Source organism: Mytilus galloprovincialis, chromosome 12 (genome assembly GCF_965363235.1).
Source record: "Mytilus galloprovincialis chromosome 12, xbMytGall1.hap1.1, whole genome shotgun sequence".
Classification (NCBI taxonomy): Eukaryota; Metazoa; Mollusca; class Bivalvia; order Mytilida; family Mytilidae; genus Mytilus; species Mytilus galloprovincialis.
In genome coordinates this window covers 32894117-32919302 of record NC_134849.1, presented here as the reverse complement: position 1 = coordinate 32919302, position 25186 = coordinate 32894117, and the positions used below count along the sequence as shown (strand labels likewise).

Below are 25186 nucleotides of genomic sequence, written 5' to 3'. Positions count from 1 at the left end.
TCAAGTGCTATGAGACAGGATGTCATAGCTATATAGATGTTCATTGTTTTTATGTCCTGGTTTACGTGAATTGAAAAGTCATGATAAATGTTTCCTTAGAATGATTTAAAATAAAGTGTAATTGAAATTAAGAGCTGAAATAAGTGGTGTTACACCTTAACATGTGATTTGATACATTTTGATAAGTCTTGATAAATTTTTTCTGAGAATGTTTGAAATAAAAATTTTGGGCTGAAATAAGTGGTGTTTAACCTTAAAGAATTGTTTCAATTAGAAAAAGATATACACACAAATTTGTTCTCTGTGGCATATATAATACATCATGAACTATCACATGATGTGTGTCAGACATGATACATGATGAAAATATATATTTTGATGAGGTAAATATGGGGTAAAATTAACTTTTGAAAAAACTGATATTCACTGAGGACAAAGGCCGAAGTAAATATCACTTTTTCAAAAGTCGATTTAACCACATATTTTCCAAACAACAGATAGTAATTGTTTTATCCATATCCTGACATAACCATGATAACCTTGAGAGAGTACAGACAATGACAGAGAGAATTATATGAAATGACAATTATTTACCAAAACCAATTGTTCATCAAACTATTTTAACATTATTATACATGTAAAATCACGCAATGGTATGAGCAGTGAATATACATGATATACTTATTATTTAATATGCTCATTCATTAATATCTTTAGTTGTGTACTTTTAATTAATTTTGTTCATCTTTTAATTTTAGAATTTCACAGGAAGAGAATTTGCCACATGCCCTTTCAATGCCAGACATGAGATGCCTAAGCCTGAGTTGAGATACCACATTGCTAACTGTCCTGACAAGGCTATGTTGGAACCAATACTTAGTTATGGTAAGTGCCAAACAGCTTTCTAGTCCCCTACTCAGACTACACGAATAAATTTTATTTTTACAGGACATTCGGTCTGGTAAGCATCCTAGCTTTACCAGACCGAATGAAATTTTACAAGACCATTTTTTTTTTACATCTAATTGTATATTATCCGACAAAAAAACAACAAACATATGACTTTGTTGTGCCCTACGTACTCCTCCCCAAAATGCACTAAAACAAAATGACGTAACAAGAGGGTATATTATTATGAAAGTTGTGCACAATTGCTTGAATGCATTTCAGTGAAGAGTAATATCCCATTTTATTGGATTTTGACAATGTTTGTGAACTAAACATAATTTAGAGTTTCTGTATAAAATATTATTTCCTGTTTCTTCTTTCTTTTTCATATATCTTTGGTTTTCAATTCTAGTGTTTATATTTCATAGCTGAATTTTGTGTTCTGCTTGGATTTTTATTCAGTTATTGTATTTAATCGGCAAACCTGGAATTATCCTTATCCGTTCCCAGAATCTGATCCGGTTTTATTTACATTTCCAGTTGTGCCAATGATGGACTTTTGGTTTGCACTTCGTCTCGTCTGTCTGTCCATCTGTCAGTTTTTCACACTTGTTTTTTTCATGCTTAAGGATTTGATTTGGTATAATGTTTTATCGTGCCAAGTTTCAGATCAAGTTTTAATTTTGTTCCAGTCTGATGTTGTGCAGTTTTAACCGTTTTTTTGTGACAAAACTGTCTGTTATTGAATTGGAGATGTGTGGCGGGTAGCCGGGCGGTCAGCAACCAAATGTTGTCCTTGCAATTACTTATGAGCTGTTCAACCAAAGCTTTTAAAATTTTAATATGTTGTTACTGACAACAATATGAAGGTCAAATTCAATAATGATGATTTTGACTTTTACCCTTCAGGAGTTATAATGGTTCTTGGATGATTGAACATTGGCGTTTCCAATCGTGTCCGTGCAAAACCAAATGTTGTCTGTGCAATTACTTATGAACCGTTTTACCAAAGCTTCCCAAATTTTAATATGTTGTTACTGATGACAAAATGGAGGTCAGGTTCAAAAATGACGATATTGACTTTTACCATTCAGGAGGTTCTTGAAAGATTGAAAAGTGGTATTTCCAGTCGTGTCCGTGCATTTACTCATGAACTGTTCAACCGAAGCTTTTCAAATTTTAATCTGTTCTTACTGATGACAAAATGGAGGTCAAGTTCAATAATGTCCGTTTTTACTTTTACTGTTCAGGAGTTATTGTTCTTGAAAGATTGAAAAAATGGCTTTTCCAATTAATATTGAACATTGCATTTACTCATGAACTATTCAACCTAAACTTTTCAAATTTTAATATGTTGATACGGATGTCAAGTGGAGGTCAAATTTGTAATTGACGATTTCACTTCCACCATTAATCAGTTATGGTTTTTGTGATATTGCTAGGACACAAATAAATGTTAATAAATCAAGTTTGCTGTCGTAGTGACAGCCTCTTGTTATTATTATATTGATAGATGAAGAAATTAAATATTTGTAAGAGCAAAGGAAATGCACACGCCATAAAATGAAAATAAAAACAAAGATTTTTCACCTTTCCTTTGAAGGATTTATTGAAACAAAAACATAAATATTATTTCCTTTCTAACTGTACAATTCATTTTTCCTGGTAGAACCAACGTTAGCTGTGGCTTCACCCTAAGGTAATAAAAAATGCAGTACATCAAATGAGATTAAAGAGGCGCATGTCCCTTGTTTTATTGCTACAATAACATCCAATTAATACCTTCAACTTTGTACAAGCTTCAGATTATACAATTACATGCGCCAGAATATATATACAATCATTGTAAATGGTGAACACCTGTTGAAAACTAAAGATTTTCATTTGTCCTTTAATCTCCAATCAATGCATGCAATATCGTTAAATGAAGCAATACACTAAATTAAATGATGAAGTATATTCACATTTGAATTATGTTTTCCTCTTGTTTGATTTCAGTTCTTTGTATTTCACAATTTGTGTCTGTATTTTCAGGACAATGATGCACACATAATTCATTTTGCAAGCTTAATATATGTACAAAGAGAGTTTAAAAAAAAACAAATTATAAGATAAATATATTATTGTTCTAAAACACAAGGAAAAGTAATCTCATAATACAACAGGATAAATGTAATACTGGCTGTTATACATAATAAATGATAAAATATCATGTAAATAAATGTTTTTATTTTTTTCTATCAATATTAACTTTCTTGTCCCTAAATTGTTCTATTATTCTTTTGATATTTATTTGGAATAAGTAATTTTAATTAAAAAAAAAATGTTTTCTTGTCGCTTAATAGTTTCATGTCGCTTCTTGTCGCTAAAATAATTCTTCTTGTCGCTAATTAGTGAGACAGCTTATAGCAAATGTTATCCAATGTGAATGGATTTTTTTTTCTTATTCGGAAACAAACTGATACTCTAATTGATGAATAGTTTCAGAAACATGGTCAACCTCGTCTACATTTCGTATTGTGACCTGATTCTGTTAAATAAGTAGACATGCTTGTAAGTTCGTGACCTTTGTATTGGATTGTGGTTTTTGGGCATATGATTAAATATATAGGTCAGGCCTATTGTATTATGAATTTTAGCATTATATAGAATAAATTTGAGATCAAATAACAAATGAATACAGGGCTCACGCTACCAGGCGACTTGGGCGAAGAAGTCGCCTTCCCGACCGTCACTTCGCTTTCCCCGACCCCCAAAAGCGAAATCAAGTCGCCCTGTTCTTGACGATACTCGCTTTCAGTCGCTTCCGCCATCGGACATTTTCAATTTTTACCAAGTTGATAAAACATCAATTTTTTTATTGATAATTAAAGAAATTCAGACATATAAACGATTCATTATCTTTAGAAAAGAGGTTGACACATTGTCTTCGCAGTGTGTAGCAGGTTATTTGATAAAAATACAACTTTTTATCACTTCATGCATTTTTCGGAAGTTCCGGTGCTTGTTACTCGAAAAGGTACATCAACCTAAATTTCGGCGGCAAAATAAGTTTGTTACTTCATTTAAACGTGATAAAAGTTGCCTCCAGTAAATGTTTAATCCATTTATTGCATTAAAAATGTCATGTTCCTTTTCAAATAACTTGTCAAACATCGTTTATTTTTGTAAATTTTCTTGCATTCGTCCGCCATTGACCGATTTTTAAACTACGGATCTGAACTGGACCAGCTATGACCGAAATCCGTACTTTTACAATAATTACTACGGACGCACGGAGGGAACAGCTGACAGAAGAATATTGATACCAAAGGGAAAAATTACGCATTCCACACACATTAAGAGACTTTTGGTTACATCTAATTGATTGGTGTATATAATTCCCTATATTTTTTATGGATTGTTTCAAACTATTGATTAAAGTTGCTTAACTCTGAGACTATTAGGCCAATTAAAATTAATTGATAGATTTTCATCCCCGCCCGCCCCTCTGAAATCGCCCCGCCCCGAATTTTTTTATTTTATAAAATTTACGATTTCCGGATTTTGTTCATTCCCATTACCTAACATACGCATTTTATTTATGCAAGCCCTTTGATTTTACCCATGGCTGTCTTTTTATGTTGACAAACCGCAAATGTCCCAATACTCCCAAAAAGAGTCATTAAACAACAACTTTTTTTTTTATTATTATTGAGTTCATGTTTTACATGATAATTATATTTTCATCTTGCATATAAAGTACCAACCATATTGTTTTCAACACTCTCTGAGTTTTCATTTTATTCTGTACTCATAATAATTGTGTTGCATACCAATGCATTTGCTTCACCATTGTTTAGAAACCCAAATACATTTGGTGTAGGTAGTCTAACTGAAGAGAGTATTTCTCACACGTTTTTGTTGTTAAGTTTTTAAAGCCGCAATTAGATATATTTATTTAAGGATTTGAAATATTATGTAAGATTCCTCATACTTGTGTATACATGATATAAGCTTATTATTACACTTGCATATATGAAGAACTCGTCACAAAAGGGTTTCATATGAAATAAAATTTAAAAAATAAAATCCTCCCACCCGCCCCATTTTTTTCAAAAATTTGGATGAAAATCTACTAATTAATTTTAGTTGGCCTTATACTAATTTCAATATATTATGGCCCAGCTTAATAACTTTTATATTTTTTTATGAGAAACACTGAATTTCATACACAAGATAATTTTTGATTAAATTGTACTAATGATATATTATAATTTCTTTACATTTTTTAAAATATTTTTTTTTTTAGTGCTAGATATTAAGTTGGAATAAGTTTCTCACAAGAACCTTAGTAAAACTTAAACAACTTTTAATTTCAAATGTTACTTTAATTTTATTTTATTTACTCAGATATGAATTGAACAATATAAAAAGAACATTATTTACATATGGCCCTTTATACTATTGTAAAATCCACACATTGTAGCGCACCGCGCGAATGAGCACTTCTCTTTCAAATCTCTCCACTTCTCCCTATCAGTTTCAAAAAGAGAAGTCACTACTCCCTTTAATTCTGAAGTAGTGTGAGCCCTGGAGTATTACGTTAAATAGAGAAATTGGGACATGCTAACTTTTTTATTCTGCCTACAAAAAATTTAAAGAATTTTTACATGTGACTTTTGATGGTCGATTGGAAAATTCTGTATTAAACACCTCAAACATGTTTAAGATAACTATAACAATGTCATCAATGCATCAATGTTTCAAAGTATTTTTTCAATAATACTCTGGGCCTTAAGGTGGTACCTAACACTACAGGGAGATAACTCTGTAAAGTCAGCTAAACGTTTTAATTACGTTGTGTTGTAAAAGGAATATTAAGATTCTCAATGATCAAAATTGGTGTTTGTGAAATTGCTATATAACCAGTGTAATTTTTCTGACAAAACGGTTGGTTCAAAATTTATTATATATTATTTTTATGAGAATTAACCAAGTCAAATTAATTTTAGTGAAAGTGTTTGGTACCATCTTAATAAGGAAGAAGAGCACTACATAACCTGAAAATAGATGACGTGTCATTGTTTTGATGTCAATAACAGCTGAAATGATTTTTCCAAGAATTCAACGAAATTCTATGAGAGTAATAAAACAGTTATAGTATATACGTAGAAATAGACGATAATTTTGCATAATGGTATTAGATGCATACCGAAAAGAACCACATGACCCACTTTCAATAATTAAACTTTCTACCCTCCCACATACAATTAAATGGAAAATACAATTTATTTGTGTTTGTGATTTTCAGAACAGTCCAAGAATCAAGAGGATGGGAAGAATTTCAAAGGATGCACTGATTTACCCAAGTATGATGACCAGAACAGACAAAGTAGGGGGGCTGAAAATTGGGACGAAGGTAAGGAAAACAATGACCACAGTAAAGGTCAACTCCTCCTGAAAGTTGGATGGCGGTATGAATAAATGTAAACAAGACTTTTCAGCAGATGTGCATAAAACTAGTTTGAAACTGATGACAAGTGATAGCAACTGATGATACATTTTTGCTCATCTGATTTGGGCTTCTCTGTAACCCACATTTCTAGGTTCATTCAATAATTTAGGTTTACAGTAATGTAGATCAAATTAACATGACAAACGATGAGATTTCTTTTTGTAGCAATGTTAAAGCAATTAAATTGTTACAGTTCTTCTATAAACGCATGCAAAACAAACCATTGGTCAATTTGCTTGCAATGTTTGTTTGGATGTTTGTAAACAACAGGTATGTAGTCTGTTTACTATATACTGGAATTTGATTGGACAATAAACATTATCTTCATTTCATGTCAGTTTTTATTGTCTAATCAAATCCCAGTATATATTGAAACTCCACCTACCTATTGTTTGCAAACATAGCAAGCAAGTCGATTAAAGTTTTGTTTTGCATGGTTTTATAGAAGAACTGTAATTGTATGTTAAAACAAAAGTGTTGTTTAATATAGAATTTATTTATCCTACCAACGAATCAAAATATTAATCTAAGGAGGGAGCCTTTTGCTCAGTTGCTGAAATTAGTATTTACATAATTTTTATTTTATTCTGACAAAATAAATGTGTTTTGTAATAACAACTAATATTGCCGTTCAATTATTTTGATAGAAATTCCAGATAATCCAAGGATAGGAGTTGATCCTTCTTATTTTGCTAGGATGGAATATAAAGATATGTCAGGGTAAGTATAGCATGTATAGATATGGTTCAGTATTTAATGAATGACATAGCACTATCTCTGGCCGGGCTGTAATATTATTCTGTGAGATGCACAGGATTAATATATGTAAAACGTTTTGATGTATATATTATTGGCTTGATAATCATCATGATCATTGACCATAACCTAAACTATGATTCAGTTTGAAATATTTAAAAAATGTAAAAATTGTACATTACCTCAAAACATGTATTACCAATTTAAACAATATTTTGTGTCCAAGCTACCTCAAAACATGTATTAACAATTTAAACAACATTTTGTGTTCAAGCTACTTCAAAACATGTATTACCAATTTAAACAACATTTTGTGTCCAAGCTACCTCAAAACATGTATTACCAATTTAAACAATATTTTGTGTTTAAGCTTTGCTTACACAGGTCTCTAAATGCTTCATTAACTTTCTTTTGTAAAGTTCTTTTTGGATCCCTGGTTTTGAGGGATTAATGGATGCCTCCATTAATTTGAAGGCTAAAATTTCATTGGCTGTAGTCGGATTCATGCCAGCAAAGCATTAGATATAGGGTCTGTATTTTATTCAGATTGTCTCCCATTCTAAATTATTATTGTTAATCCCTTAAAACTTAAGAACAACTTATCCAAATTACATGAAACTTAAGATAGTTGTTTCTTGTGATGGTCAAACAATCTGTATACTGTTTTTTTATACTTTTAACTGACTGACCATTTTTGATAGCATCAATAACACAATGAAATTCCAGTCATTCTTTACATAACCTGTTATCAAACACAGGACCTGATCTTAAAATTGAACCTCAAATTGTTGCATTCTTTATTTTGTAGGGGTTTAAAATTGCATATATAATGTAATAATATTGAAAAAAATTATATAGAAAATTGTAAAGTTCCATATATAGATATGGCATCTTTTTTTAACTTAGATATATGATGTCAATTTGTGAAAAAAGGTACAAGTCATAGATTCTGTTAGTGTTAAACTTTAAAATAAATTGCTATGTTATCATACCTGCCAACTGTCACTATTTGCAGACGAATTCCCCATGGAGGCTCCCAAATGGAAATTTTGAATAAGGAATTGTGTCCACAATTTTAAACAAAACAATTGAGGGCTATTCCAGAAAATAATGTAGGGGGGGGGGGGGGGGGGTTGGAAGGCACATTGTATTAATAATACATGGGTGATGGGTATCAGAGCAACTTTTCACACTATAATGCACTATAATTCAATTGTCTGGGTGGTGGGTGCTGACAAAAACTGCCTTCCAACCCCTCCATACATTTTTTCTGGAATCATAGCCCTAATTAACAATGGCTATCTATATATATATAGGCTTGTAAAAGTTTGGAGAAGCAAAAAAACAACATTAAAAGACGTTTCAAGGCCCCCATGAAGGTTTTTTAGGGCTATAAGAGCCATCTTGCACGTAGAACCCCTATGGGCATTTTGGAAAGTTGGCAGGTATGTGTTATACCAGTAATATTCATAAATTTATGTTATATTTTTCAGAATGAGTAGATCTGAGAAGAGATCGTGGAGAAGTCAATGCCATCTACCTCCTGATCAGAGGCAGTAAGTTTCTATGATTTATACTTCCAGCAAAATTGTTAATGTTTGTCTTTAGTCGCAACTGTATGTTTTTTTATTGTCAGAAAATATACTATTCAGAAATGATTGCAATGTTTTTTTTATTCTGAAAAATTTGTGACAGGGTTATAACCACAAATATATTAACTTGCATTTTGAAAATGCTTTATGTGCATTTAAAAACAGGATTTTTCGTAAAATCACAAAAAATTGAAATCATATTTTTGTCAAAAAATGATAAATTGCAATAATAAATACACGCCAAAATTTCTGAATTAACAGTATATTCATATTACCGACTTTTGACTTTGTATTTGATAATTTTTTGACATGTAACCTTTTCTGTGGCAAAACACCCTGGTACTCAGCCATGTAAGAGAAAACAAAATAGATTAAATCAAACATATAATAGATGTGATTTGAGGTAAAGATCTACTAATTTCTATATATATAACATGTATAAAGAAAATATTAAGCATAAAAAAGAAGATGTGTCAATTTTACCCATAAAATGTACTGATTGAAAGCTTGATTCAGCTCTTTACGTTGCGACTTGGTACCTGGGTGTCCAACCACATTTTACAAAACCAGTGGAAAAAATATAAACTTCATAGTCACAAGTCCGTAATATGAAAATAGTCTATTGACAGTCAGAGCTCTGACATAAACAAGTCAGAATAAAATGACTTCTTCAAGTCAGAAAATGTTTTGAAATTCTGACCTGTACGGGTCAATTTTTGTTTTGCGTAGTTTTCCATCGAGTCCGTCAAACCAGAAGATATTTTGAATTTGCCGCCGATCTAAGACACATACGATCACGTGGTTTTTTGCGAGAGATCACGTGTTTGAGAGTCGTTGTTTTGGGAGTTTCTCGAACGAGAAGTTATTGAAAACATAGTGATTATTTACGTTTTTTTATTGAAAATCTAGGTCAATGTGGTCATTTTCAGAAGGTAATACATATTACCTCCGTATTTTCATGGCCATTTTAATATTTTTTGCGTGTGAAGAAGGTCTTTGCAAGTGATTTTGTTGCTGTTTCATGAAGGCGCGTGACCTGTAAATACGGACGCGTGGCCTTTGAGATGACCTGGTGTCTGACAATTCTGACTTGTTCAGGTCAGAAAATGTTGTTATGATAATGAACTGTTATTTTCGGGAGACAACTCGTGTTGTCTTAAACAGTATTAACATTAATAACCAGTCAGTGCAAATTTAAAAGTAAAATTATTGCTTCGAGCTGAACATCATCACGTGATTTTTCTATTTTTAAACTCAATCATGAATTGACTTTTTAACCTTTCCGAGTTTGCGGCTTATAAATATATATTTGTTTTTTCGTTTCTCCCAATGAGAAAAACGATCTTTTGAATATTGATATTAATGAAAATGAAATGAAATCGGAATAATTTTAATAAAGGAAAAGGGAAGGGAGGGTTTAACTAAAAGAACCGAAATATTTTTTTATTTTTATTTTAAAAATGATTTTAACTTGAGAACATTATAAAGAGATTCACAAAACGGGTTTTTCAATTATGAACATGGAATATGATATTAAAAACAAATCAAATGAAATGTAGGGTAAGGCTCCAGTGATCACCCTACCCCTGTCATTTGACAATGTTGAACAGTCGAGATCCCTGCCCCCTTAACTCAATTTTTTCTCACTGTAAAGTATAATGAAATATACCAAGCTAGTCTCTATGGGTCGCCCCACCCCTTGTCATTTGAGAATGATCTTATATCTTGAAAATTGTCGAGATCCCCACCTGTAAACGGCCATATATATTCCTTTTTATAATGTCAAATTGATTTGAATGAAATATACCGGGCTAGTCTCTGGGTTTACCCCCTCCCCTGCCATTTGCGAATGTTCTTATATTTTGTAAACGGTCGAGATCCCCACCCCTAAACTTTATATATTCTTGTATGGGAAAATAAAACAAACCCAATGTAATATAGGGGAAGTCCCTTCGGGGGGGGGGGGGGGGGTTGTTCACCCCTACAGTGTGAAAACATGTAAATGGTCAAGATCCCCACCCCTGAACCATATATATTAGTGTAAGGGACAACAAGACAAATCAAATGAAATAAAGATAAAGTCCCTTGGGGTCACCCCACCCCCTCATGTTTGAAAACATGTAAACGGTTGAGATCCCCACCCCTTAAGCCTATATATTATTATATGGGACAATACAACAAATCAAATGAAATAAAGGGAAAGTCCATGGGGGTCATCCCCATCCCCCTTTTTGAAATGGTCTGGATCACCACCCCTAAACCATATAATATTCCTGTTCGTCATTTCAAGAAGATTTGAATGACATACATGTACAGAGTCAATCCCTAATTATATGGCATATATGTTTTCCTATGAAGTTACACATCTATAATTCTTACCCCAGATGCTTAGCCACATAAAGCATTAACCTTTTATTTGAAATATAGATAGTCTTTGTTTCTACAGAAGTGAGAAGAACATTGGAAGTCAGTATGTTCTGACTTATAAAAGTCTGAATGTTCTGACTTATGAAAGTCAGAATGTTCTGACTTATGAAAGTCAGAATGTTCTGACTTATGAAAGTCTGAATGTTCTGACTTTAATTTAATAAGGCCAGAAAGACTCAGAATGATCTGAAGATAATAACTTGTTTTTAATGTTTAGAGTATTTAAGAATATGAATGCTCTTGTCATGCTAGTACCATAAGAAACCCTGACAAGATTTTGTTCCCAAAAATATATATATTAAGAATAACAAGTGTACAATTGAACATAAATTACAAAGTTATAAATGTTGCTAAAAAATCTATTTAAAAAACACCCAATAGATAGTTGTAGTGAAAATATTATGTATTTATATGTACCACTTCTTGAAGGACAACAAAGTCACCAAACTTAGTCTGATTTTCATAGTATTTTCTCCTCAACATTTTTTTAACAGAACATGATTTGACCTGTTTAAGTCAGTTTACAGAAAAAAAATCCGATCAAACTAGGTTTCTTCATCTTAGCCCCCCCCCCCCCCTTTTTTTCTCGTTATCTGAATCTGCTACTGTTGGGATAATTAATTTTTTTTAAGAAACAATTCAGTCAAATGGTTTTTAGAATAATGATTTTTTACAACCAAAAGTTCTATATGTTAACTTTACAGAAAAAAAAGTCATGAAAATACAGAAATAAAATAAATTTTTAAGATATAAATTTGATGAAATTTGTTAAAAAAAAATACATTTGAATATAAAATATACCAAATACATTTTTTTTTATAGTCCTCAATATTGTGACTTGAGGGGACCATATTTCATCAGTCTTTTATCTGGTTTGTCATACATTTTAAAATCAATAACTTAAAAGTCGACATAAGTTTAGTTTTGACTGACTCGATCTCTGAAGTCAGAACATGATTTGACCTGTTAAAGTCAGTTTACAGAGAAAATTAAATCCAATCAAAACTAGGTCTTCTTCTTCTAAGCCCCCCCCCCCCCCCCCCCCCCCCACCCTTTTTCCCTTTTATCTGAATCTGCTACTGTTGAGTTAATTAATTGATAAGTTTATTAGAAACAAATCAAAACTAGGTCTTCTTCTTCTAAGCCCCCCCCCCCCCCCACCCTTTTTCCCTTTTATCTGAATCTGCTACTGTTGAGTTAATTAATTGATAAGTTTATTAGAAACAATTCAGTCAAATGGTATAAAATAATATATTTTACAACCAAAAGTTCCATGTGTTAACTGAACAGAAAAGAAAGGTCATGAAAATACAGAAATATAATAAAATTTAAAGATGATTTGATGAAATTTGTAAACAAAATATATTTGAATATAAAATATTAGTTCTCATTATTGTGACTTTATTATTGGGTGTCTTTTATCTGATTTTCCCATACGTTCTTAAATGCATATATTTATGACAATGTCGGACTTAACAGTTGTAATAATAAGTTAAAGTGAAGTTTTTGACTGACTCTTTGAAGTCAGAACATAATTTGACCAGTTTAAAACAAAATACATTTAAATATTGAATAATCAATATGCAAAATAAACTTTTTTATAGTCCTCATTATTGTGCCGTATGGGGACCTGATTTCCTCTGTCTTTTATCTGGCTTTTCCGTACATTTTTAAATCAATATGAAAAAAACTAGACTTAAAAGTTGAAATAAGTTTAGTTGGGACTGACTCTTAGAAGTCAGAACACGATTTGACCTGTTAAAGTCAGTTTACAGAAAAAAAATGTTCAATCAAAACTAAGTCTTCCTCCTTTAAGCCCCCTCCATATCTGAATCTGCTACTGTTGAGTTAATTAATTCATAATTTTTTTTAAGAAACAATTCAGTCAAATGGTTTTTAAAATAATGTTTTTTAAAACCGAAAGTTCCAAATGTTAATTTAACAGAAAAAAAGTCATGAAAATACAGAAATATAATAAAAAAATTTAAATAATTTGGAGAAATTTGTTAACAAAATACATTTGAATATTAAATAATAGTATACCAAATACACTTTTTTATAGTCCACATTTTTGTGACTTTATTATTGGGTGTCTTTTATCTGAGTTTCTTATACATTCTTAAATGCATATGACAATCCCAGACTTAAAGTTGCAATACTTAATTAAAGTATAGTTTTTTACTGACTCCTTGAAGTCAGAACATAATGTGACTTGTTCAAGTCAGTTTGCACAACAGGATTTACCTCAATGAAATATTAAGATATCAAAAATATACCAAATTATCTTTTATATATATAGTTCTTATAATTGTGACTTAATTTTTTGTGATTTTTTTTCCTACTTGTATCCATACATTCTAACAATCACATCACAATCATGATAATGCACAACTTTTACAGAACTTTGCAAGCCATTTAGTTTTTGACAGACTCTTTTAAGTCAGAACATGATTTGACCTGTTTAAGTCAATTTGTCCGAACATGCCCATTTGACCTGTTTAAGTCAATTTGTCTGAACATGATTTGACCTGTTCAAGTCAGATTGCAGAACAAATTTTCCAATCAAAGCTAGGTGTACTTCCTTTAAGCCCTGCTTCTGAATCTGCCATTTGTGAATTTATTTGATAAATGTTTAGAAACAATTAAGTCAAATGGTTATTTATTTTAGGGGATCTTACATATATTTCTTAAGTCTGACGTTCCCATACTTTCATTTAATATCATATGTCAGTGCCCCACTCTAAAAATTTCAATAAATTTAGTTTTGGGCTGCCTGTTTTAAGTCAAAACATGATTTGACCTGTTTAAAAGAAAATGCATTTAAATATTGAATATACCAAATATTTTTTTTTTGTCCTCATTGTGACTTTAGGGGACCTTAATATTTTCTCTGTCCCATATCTGGCTTTCTCATACATTTTTAAATCAATATGACAGTACTAGACTTAAAGGTTGAAATAAGTTTAGTTTTGACTGACTCTTTGAAGTCAGAACATAGTGTGACTTGTTTGAGTCAGTTTGCACAGCAGTATTTACCTCAATGAAATATTAAAATAATAAATGTTTTGCTCTTGATAAATTTAGCTAAAAGTGGATGAGAATAGATCCCTTATTTTTTCCTTGGAAGATTTGAAGTATTGTCATGGTACTAGTTAATGTATCCAATATTGTATTTTGTAAATCTTTTGATATTGACAGAAAATTGTATGATCCATTTTTTCTGCTTTGGTTTTTGTTTGTATTTGGAAATGATTGAATTTGATGAGATAAATATATTATGTTAAGATTCTGAAAAGAAGAAGGTATGATGAGCCCCACTTTTTAAACTCTTTGATTCGAAACTAGTAATCACTATATTTTATGGAGATTGATAACAAAGTGGTAGAAATGACTGCTTACAGTCAGAACAAAAATGACCTCTCTAAGTCAAAATGCATTAAAAAGGGACATAAATCTTATTAGAATATGAAGATATTAAGTCACAATATTTTATGCAAAAGCTGACCTGTGGAAGTCATTTTATGATAAATTAAAGTCTGACATAAACTGACCTGTACAAGTCATATTCTGTTGAGTGCAAGAAGGGAGACAACACTTACATCAAATTATATCTGACCTATGGAAGTCATTTTATTCTGACTTGTTTATGTCAGAGCTCTGACTGATTGAGGTATAGTGTTGGTGACAGATCTTTGATGGTATCTGTTCAAGAGTTCAAGTATTGTATTGACAACTGTCTTGTGGAAGATCATGCATTATCAAGTAATTGATGGTCTTGCTGTCTCACTGACATTTAAACCAGAATTTTTATATTGTCCAGCGTTTGATGAAACACATCAGTATTTTTAACTTTGTTAAAATTCATAAATTGTATTAACTTAAATAGTGCTTCTTCATGATTAAGACATGGCATCTGAAGAACATTTTTGTTTTTGTTTGTATTTCTTATATTAGCCTACTTTTTTGCAGTTAAAATAATAACACTTTGCACTTGCATGTGACACAGGATTAATTTAAGTCCTTAGTATATTTTTCATATATATATTTTCTATTCTTATGTTGTATTTAGTCTATACATGTATCATTATTAATTTATTAAATGACATGATACTGAAAGAGCTCAGCTAAAAGCCTTTTCAGATTCTATATGAATGTGATGTGATGAGAACTGTTTTGTTTAGGTATCCCCTGCAAGAGAAACAAGAAGAGGAAGACCATGGACAACTCCGCAAGCCACGTATCCAGGCCTCTAAATTCATGATAGCACAACCCCCACCTCAACAATCACAAGTGTTGTCATACAGTCTGGCAATGGCAGGCATTGGACGAGGTTGGTAGCAAAGTTAACTGATTAATTTATTGGTCATTATGCCCCACCTACGATAGTAGAGGGGTATCGTAGGTGGGGCACTATGTTTTTTGGTGTTTGTCAATTCCTTCGTCCATCCACCCGTCTGTCTGTCCTGCTTCAGGTTAAAGTTTTTGGTCAGGTAGTTTTTGAAGAAGTTGAAGTCCAATCAACTTGAAACTTAGAACACATGTTCCCTATGATATGATAATTCTTTTTCCAATGCCAAATTACAGTTATGATCCCAAATTCACGGTCCACTGAACATAGAAAATGATAATGCGAGTGGAGCATTCATGTACTATGGACACATTCTTGTTGAAATTTTAAAACTTATTGACTTGCTAAATGAAACTTGTTATATATATTATATGATATGCAGTTTCCAAGTCATCTAGTTGGTAGTTGTTCATTGTTTTCAAAGTTGTGTTAGTCCTCAATTGAATTTTGACTTGCTACTTTTAATATATTTGCAATTAAAAGTCTCAACATTGATCTCCTGTTACCTATGTTACTAAATTGAAAGCAGGTCTAGTAACCTGGCGACTCAGTCCTCTGTCAAAAATATCTTGGGTAGAAGATTTCCTGGATAATTTCTTAGTTTCTATGAAATGGAATGATCAGTTGGGATTCAGTTTATCTATCAGTCGGGTGAACTAATTGAAATAAGTGATTTTTAAATCACTTATTTAAGTAGCAAATTCAAAGTTTTGTCACAAACTGTGATTTTGTAGTTTTACCAAAATTTTAAACATATAGATTTAAATAATATCTTTTCATTAGTAAAATAAACAAAAAGGAACTTTTTGCTTCTTTTAAGTAGCAAGGTTTAGGCCTTTGATGCTATCATTTAGCTGCAACTTCTATTTTAGTTGAAAAAATTATATAATTATGGCTTTACATAATGAACTGATACTGTGTACTTTCTTTACAGATTTTTCCCAGAAGTGGGAGTATTTTTCCTGTAAAGTTCAAGGTTTTATCTTTCAGATTATGTAATAAAACATAAGATATTAGGTTTTCAACATTATAAAAGAGGGACGAAAGATACTAGAGGAACAGTCAAACTCACAAATAGAAAATAAACTGACAATGCCATGGCTAAAAATGAAAAAGACAGACAAACAATAGTAAACAACAAACAACAAAGAAAACTAAAGACTGAGCAACAGGAACCCCACCAAAAACTGGAGGAGATCTCAATTGCTCCAGAAGGGTATGCTGATCTGTTAACATTTCCTCCCTTAAAAAATGAAAATGTCAGGTATTTCCTTCCAGTGTTGAAAAGTCTATTTTAATGAATTATGGAATTCATGCTGATGAATAAAAAAACAATCAAGAACAATTTGATTGACCTATCGTGTATTTTAGTCTTCCGAATTTCTTGATTTTTATCAACAGGTGGAGCTGCAATGAATCCAGAAATACCACAGGCAGCAGGACGAGCACAGAAAATGGCAGCTGTTGGTCGCGGCAGTGTGCCTGCAGTGGGTCGTGGTATGGCCACATCTTTGCCACCGGCTGGACGAGCTATGGGGAGAGCATCTGCTCTGAACTATGCTCAAAATATGAATGGATCTTCACAAGTTAATGGCATGATGAGCATGAACAACTATGCTCAGACTATGAATGGCACAACACAAGTTAATGGCATGATAAGTAATGGAGCAAAGTCAAAAACAGGACCTCCAGGTTTGTACAATGTACAGTCAAAAGTTACATCTGTATAAATGTGGCAAAGTTGTATTACTTTATTTGTACCAAACACTTACGAACTTATCAGTGGTCGGGCCAAAGCATGTTGGCCTTGATTTTTAGGCAGTTAAGCTGCCTTATGCGAGCACCCTGGATTTGTGTTCTACCCAATACATGCTGAAATACTTGCCATTATTATTATCTAACTGGTAACTATGTTATTTATAACTTATTGGACAGTTTTTTTCATACTTTTCATTCTGGATTACAAAAAATATGACCAGAAAAACCTTAAATGATCGTCGATTTTCCCAAAAGTTTTGAAGTTGCACATAGGAAGTAGAGCACATTAGGAATCCTTATGTAGTTTATTATCCCCTGAGCTTTTGGCTAATATGTCAAAGAACAAATGTATGAAATATTTAATCACCGAAAATCTCTAAAGACAAGTAATTAAGATTTCCCAAATTGCAAAAGTCGTAGTAATATTGTTTGTCGTCAATACGTAGTCAACTACGTCAGTAGTCTATTAATATAAGTTCAACTGATCACGCTGTTGGCGGCAATTTTGAATTAGAAGACGAAATTTTCGTATCTTCAATTTAGACGCAGGGGTTCAAATAAGCGGTGGTCCGAGGTCTGCGACCTTTCACTTTTGCAGTCGGACTTTCTACTTGGTTACTAGCTACGCCCGACAGGCCCGACGGACCTTGAAAGAAAAAAAATTAATAACTTTGCAAACATTTTTACCAAAGTTTCCTAATAAACGATCTCAAACTTATTTTCATTATTACTATTCATGACAGCGATGTTCAATTTGTTCAGCCGCTAGCTTTATACAGAAAATCGCCGACAAATAATGTGTAAATCCGAGTAAAATCGTATCTCACTGTATATCTGTCAAAAACAATATATATGTTCCTGGTAACAGTATAAATTTTCTTTATCAGTGATAAATGTTGGTAATGCATGTTAGATGCTTTTAAAGTTAAACATATTACTGCAATTTCAAAGGTATTTTTTTCTTCTCAATTTTGATAGGTCAGTTAAAATAGCTGGAAGTTTTTTACGAAAAAAAAGATGTGGTATGATTGCCAATGAGACAACTATCCACAAGAGACCAAAATGACACAGACATTAACAACTATAGGTCATCGTACGGCCTTCAACAATGAGCAAAGCCCATACCGCATAGTCAGCTATAAAAGGCCCAGACAAGACAATGTAAAACAATTCAAACGAGAAAACTAACGGCCCTATTTATATAAAAAAGTAACAAAAAACAAATATGTAACACATAAACAAACGACAACCACTGAATTACAGGCTTCTGACTTGGGACAGGCACAAATAGTGCAACTATATTATATGATACCTGAATGTAAGCAAATCATATGATATATAGGTGGAGACCATTGGGCCACTCTACCTCCTCCTGTTTGATAACTTTGAAACGGATGAGATCCCCACCCCTCAACCATATACATTCATGTATGAGACTAAATAACTAATCAAATGAAATATAGGGGAAGTCCCTAGGGCCACTCTACCTCCTCCTGTTTGATAACTTTGAAACGGATGAGATCCCCACCCCTAAACCATATTTATTCATGTATGAGACTAAATAACTAATCAAATGAAATATAGGTGGAGTCCCTGGGGCCACTCTACCCCCTCCTATTTGAGAACTTGGAAACGGTCGAGATCCCCACCCCTAAACCATATATATTCATGTATATGTTCCAGACCGTATGAATATTTGGACCGTATGCGTACTTTTTCAAAGTACTCATACGTCGGACCGTACGCGTACGGTCTGACTTATATTAAAAAGTTGTCAAAGTTAATCAGATCCATATAACAGATCAATATAACTTAACTCTCAAATAGATATAAAAAAGTTTAATTGTAATTGAAAAAAAAAACTATATATTTTAATGATTTAATAAATTCACGCTAATTGAATCTGTTAATCTCTTGTATTTAACATGTCGATCACTCAGTAAAATAATTGAATTATGATCACTAAAATTGAAAATATCGGAAGTAAATATAATGTTGGAGGACAATTGTTTTAGAATATTTAGCAACTTTACCAAAAAATATTTTTGCTAAGGAACATACACGAACAGCAAAAATGTAAATGTAAAAAATATTACTACGTTACTTGTGGTAGCAAGTGTAACATTGGTTGAGAGTACCAAAATTAGGATCAAGATATATATACAATTAAACAAATATTTAATTTCAATTGTTCATTTGTTCATTTTATCCGTGTAATTGTAATAATATTAAATTAGTAAATCTGAAAATAAAGATTGTGATTAATGTTAATTTTTTTAAATTTAACCCATATGATCTAATAACATGTATGGTCAGCTCGTACTGTACCATACGCGTATACTCATACGGTCCGACCGTACGCGTATGATCGGACCGTACGAGTATACGTATACGGTCCGGACCGTACGCGGACGGTCCAAATACTCACATGGTCTGTAACATATACATGGGACAATATAACAAATCATATGAAATATAGGTGGAATTCGTGGGGCCAATCTTCCCCTTCCGGAAATGGTTGAGATCCCCAATCTTAAACCATTTATATTCATGTATGGGACAATATTACAAATCAAAGGAATAATAAGGGGGTCCCTAGGGTCAATGCAAACCCTTCTGTTTGAGAACTTGGAAACATTCGAGATCCTCAACCCTAAACCATATTTATTCATGTATGGGACAATATAACTAATCAAATGAAATATAGGGGTCACCCCACCCCTCCTGTTTGAGAATTTGGTAACGGTCAAGATCCCCACCCATAAACAATATATATTCATGTATGGGACAATATAACAAATCATATGAAATATAGGTGGAGTTCGTGGGGCCACTCTACCCCTTTCTGTTTGAGAATTTATAACGGTCGAGATCCACAATCTTAAACAACATATATTTATGTATGGGACAATATTACAAATCAAATGAATTATAAGGGGGTCCTTATGGTCACTGTACACCCTCCTGTTTGAGAACTTGGAAAAATTTGAGATCCTCACCCCTTAACCATATATTCTTATATATGGGACTATATAACAAATCAAATGAAATATAGAAGTCCCTGCAGTCACCCCACCCCTCCTGATTGAGAAATTGGAAACAATTGAGATCCCCACCTTTAAATTAAACCATATATATTCATGTATGAGAACTAATCAAATGAAATAAAGGGAGAGTCCTTAGGGTCACCCTACCCATTCCTGTTTGATAACTTAGAAACAGATGAGATCCCCACCCCTCAACCATATATATTCATGTATTGGACAATATAACAAATCAAATGAAATATAGGGGAATTCACTAGGATCACCCACCCCTCCTGTTTGAAAACTTGATAACGATTGAGATCCCCACCCCAAACCATATACATGTATATGCATGTATGGGACAAGATAAAACATTAAATGAAATATAAGGGTAGTCCCTAGGGTCACCCAACCCCCTCTTGTGTGTGTTTTGAGAACTTGTAAAAGATTGAAAAACCAACTCCTAAACTAAACCATATTCATTCCTGTTTGTCATTTCAAAAAGATTGAATGACATACAATATCAATGTCATAGGCGTCACATATGCATGTCTTTCTATGTTGTGATGTAACATGCTATTGTTTCAGAAAAAGGGAGACGGTTTGGATCCATTAAAACGTTTAATCCCGCTGCAAATGTTTGCACCTGTCCTAAGTCAGGAATCTGATGTACAGTAGTTGTCATTTGTTTATGTAATATATACGTGTTTCTCGTTTCTCGTTTCTTTTTTTAGATTAAACGGTTGGTTTTCCCGTTTGAATGGTTTAACACTAGTAATTTTGGGGCCCTTTACAGCTTGTTGTTCGGTGTGAGCCAAGGCTCTGTGTTGAAGGCCGTATATTGACCTATTATGGTTTACTTTTTTTTAAATTGTTATTTGGATGGAGCGTTGTCTCATTGGCACATCTTCCTATATCTATGTCACTTTGCTAGTCCTAACCAATGTGTACTAGATCTTGCCCAATTTCAGGCGACCATGGGAATGAATAATTATTGGAGCTTTGTTTGGAAGACTTCGTAACAGCATTATGTAACAATAATTTTTTTGATAATTATAAAATTTTATTGATGGAAAATAATTAGTAGGTTTAAAGAATTTACCTTAATTATAATTTGAATTATTTCTGGTCCTATAAAAATTTTCATTTTCATATGGCTCATTATAAAGAAAACACATCTTTCAAGCCCAAGAATGTTTGACCAACTGTTTTTATAATTACCTGTCATTTTATTCCAAACTCAGACATCATAGACTTGGGGTGAAGGTGGGGGACATTTACATTTACTATGGACAGGTTAGTCAGACCTCACCTTTGATCCTTGTAGTAGTAAACATTTGTCTGATTTGTGTCTCATAACTTTTGTACTGTTGAACACAAACTCAGTTTTCTTTCCAGGGAAGCAAGTCCATTCATACTTTTACAAGCTCTTACTAAAGTCAACTTGAACTACTAACAGTCAACTAATACCAACGTTAACTATCAACTAGAAGAACTGCAATCATTGCAAACTTGTACCACTGCAGACTCATTACCATGAAAAAAATATACTTGATATATGCGATGCTTTTAAAAACTTTGACAAAAAATGAATTATTTGCCTTAATGATTAATTCATAATCATTAAATGAACATAAATGTACAATATATGACTGTCTAATAATTGTTCTCTTTAAAAATCTTTAAAAAAAAAATTGAAGCAACATTGCCACAGTTTTTATAATTATGTTTGGCTTGGTTTTTGGTTAACTGCCTACAGCGCTTACAGTGCTTTGATTTTTTTCTTCTAATGTATCACAAAAGGAGTAGGTTTCGATAAGGCCCTAACATGGCCCACTTTTTTAGCTAAAAATTTTGAATTTAGGATTTATTTACCAATATCACAATGAATCATAACAGTAAATAGATAGGACTTGTGCTTTTTTTGTTGAAAATTGACGTTCCTGTGTTTTATTTATGACATCAAAAATAGAATTCATTTTGATTTTTGATGAAAATGGGTAAATTTCCATTGATTATTGGACAGGAAACATGGATCCCATATATATGTTATCGAAAAAGATCTGTTAAAATAATGTTTGTAAATACATTTTACTTTGGGTTTCAAATATTTTCACTGAAGAGACATGTATTGTCGAAATGCTGGTGCAAGAAAATTGGTACCGTTAATTTTATTACATGTCTCAACTTAAATAATAGTTTGTCGATGCCAGGGCTCTTTGTTTCATGGTCCTAAATTTGGTTGAAATCCATTTGATTTTGTCAAATTATGACCTATTTGAGATGTAAATTTCAACATTTGTAACATTGCACTTTATAATCAGTGCCAAAAATGGCCTTTACCAAACATACTCCTGAATATGCTTAAGATTGTCCTTAGGATGATAGACCAGAAAGTTTTACAAAGTTAGTTTATACGACTTAAAAAAAGAATTCAAATGAATGACCAAGTTTGCTGCATAAGCTATTGTAAAGAATTTTTTTTATATGAAAAAAATACAAGAGACTAAAACTTTATTTGATACATATTACATGTATTATGACTAAAATATTTAAGATAAATAAATTCCAGATTAGTCCAGTAATCATAAAAAGAAATTACCAAATTTACAAAGTTTTGGGACCAAAAGTTTTGAAAGCCAAACAAATAAAACATTTGGTAGTAGAAGATCCAAAAGGTCTAAAATAGGATAGTCCCTTTGGATTAACTTTTCTCAAGGGAGAAGATATATTCATTATACATTTCGTGATTTAATTTGAGTGAAAAATAAAAATTAGTGAGATTTTATAAATTTCAAAGATAGTAAGTTTTAATTGGAACTTTTTACTTTCTAAAATTTATTGCAGTGTTTAGTATTCTTGTTCTAATATAAGTTTATATTATTTAGGGTTTAACGGTCAGTTTGCTGCTTCCGATAGAGAAGAAGAAATACAGTTGCCAGGACAGTTTGCAGATATTGAGGATAGACAAGAAGATATAGTAAAGCCTGTTGGTGGAAATAAGGAGAATGAAAGTCCTCCTGCTCCTTCTAGAGCCCCTGCTGGTATTGGTAGAGGTGTGGCTTTGTTACCTCCTTCTGCCTTTAGTGTTGGCCTGGGAAGAGGGGTGCTTAGAGGTAAGTGTGAACCCCTTTCAAAGTATGGAATACTGTAAATTCAGAAATTGTTGCTATGTTTTCATTATTGCAAAATATGCCACAGGGTTATAATTGCAATAATTTAAACTTTGAAAGTTTTTATATGAATAAGATTTTTCAATATCTCAAAAATTTAAAATCACATTTTAGTGCAAAATGACAAAATTAAAATAATTTCTGAAATTACAGTAGTGTTAGAGTCAAGAGTTTTCTTCCATTGTATTGACAGAAAGGGGCTCTAACAAAAAGGGGAAAAAGTACTCAAACAATGTTTAGTCATACATGGGATATGAATTTTCAAACAATAAGCAAATTTCACATAATGGAAATTCAGAAACTTTTGCAAGATTATTATTATTGTGAATAAAGGGACTGGATTACAATTAGGATCAGATAATAAGAACTCACATTTTGATATCTAATGCATATCTATTTGCAGATATTCTTGGATTAATTTCGCTGTTTTGTCCATTCTTTAAAAACCAATTATAAATGTATGCAATTATTCCTGAATTTATAGTATAGAGAATAACTAATTAAGATCAGAGATGGGTCTGATTACTTTCAATGTAATTGATTAAATTACAATTACTTTGTCATTTGTACGATTAAATTAAATTAACGATTACATCATTTCTGAAAGTATCTGATTAAATTAATGATTACATTGACAAAGTAATCATGATTACATCTGATTACAATGAATTTAAAAAAAAACATTTGAATTATGTGAATAAATAAACGTTTGGTATAACTATAGAAATTTTTGAAAAAGGATTTTATTAGATATGTTATAAATAATAACGTCAAACTTTTTCTATTGAAGAAATCGCAAAAATTTACAACATATATATATGATATATACATGAACATTATTTCACTGGTAATGACCCATTAAACTTTATCATCGTTGATCTCTGAATTATTTTGACTTCAGTTGGATATAGCTTTAAACAGAGTTTGCTGTTTACCTTCTGACCCCTTCCAGACTTTATATGTATTTCAAGGTGCAGTTTCTTGGAGTTAAAATATGGACATGATGAATGAAATAATGTGTTACCACTTAAAAACTATGTAAAATTTTAATATGATAGATACATAATTGTCCAACTTTTAATTCATTTTTGCCCATTAGATTAATTTTCACATGTCTGATTTATCTTTTATCATAAATATTGCCCTATAGCTATACACAATTGGTAATTGCAATACAAACAATCCTTAATTGGTATCCTACTTGTCAATTTAAAGTTGACAAAAGTCACAAAATTAACAAAAGATTATAATTCAAGCGTTAAAGAAAATTATTACTTGAATATATAACATCTATTATCAAATATATAAATAATGTACATCTTTAAATTGTGAATATATGTACAATATATTTTACTAAAGCTAATGATGACTTTTCAATACAGTAACAGTTTATTTTTATAGGACCGCAAAATTTGAAAAAATTTTCGTCGTATATTGCTATCACGTTGGCGTCGTCGTCTGCCTCGTCGTCGTCGTCGTCCGAATACTTTTAGTTTTCGCACTCTAACTTTAGTAAAAGTGAACAGAAATCTATGAAATTTTAACACAAGGTTTATGACCACAAAAGGAAGGTTGGTATTGATTTTGGGAGTTTTGGTCCCAACATTTTAGGAATTAGGGGCCAAAAAGGGCCCAAATAAGCATTTTCTTGGTTTTCGCACTATAACTTTAGTTTATGTTAATAGAAATCTATGAAATTTTGACACAAGGTTTATGACCAC

General features: G+C 31.9%; 1 protein-coding gene across 3 annotated transcripts in view; it reads left to right on the top strand.

Annotated features, from left to right (window-relative positions):
• LOC143055559 (uncharacterized) overlaps nt 1-25186 on the top strand; it is a 40418-nt gene that overhangs the window by 5637 nt on the left and 9595 nt on the right. For all 3 annotated transcript variants that reach the window (XM_076228715.1, XM_076228713.1, XM_076228716.1), the window contains exons 3-9: nt 759-885; nt 6182-6289; nt 7033-7105; nt 8635-8697; nt 15342-15490; nt 16910-17200; nt 23181-23408. In XM_076228715.1, the coding sequence (XP_076084830.1) occupies nt 759-885; nt 6182-6289; nt 7033-7105; nt 8635-8697; nt 15342-15490; nt 16910-17200; nt 23181-23408 (1039 nt within the window). The remainder of the gene's footprint in view (nt 1-758; nt 886-6181; nt 6290-7032; nt 7106-8634; nt 8698-15341; nt 15491-16909; nt 17201-23180; nt 23409-25186) is intronic.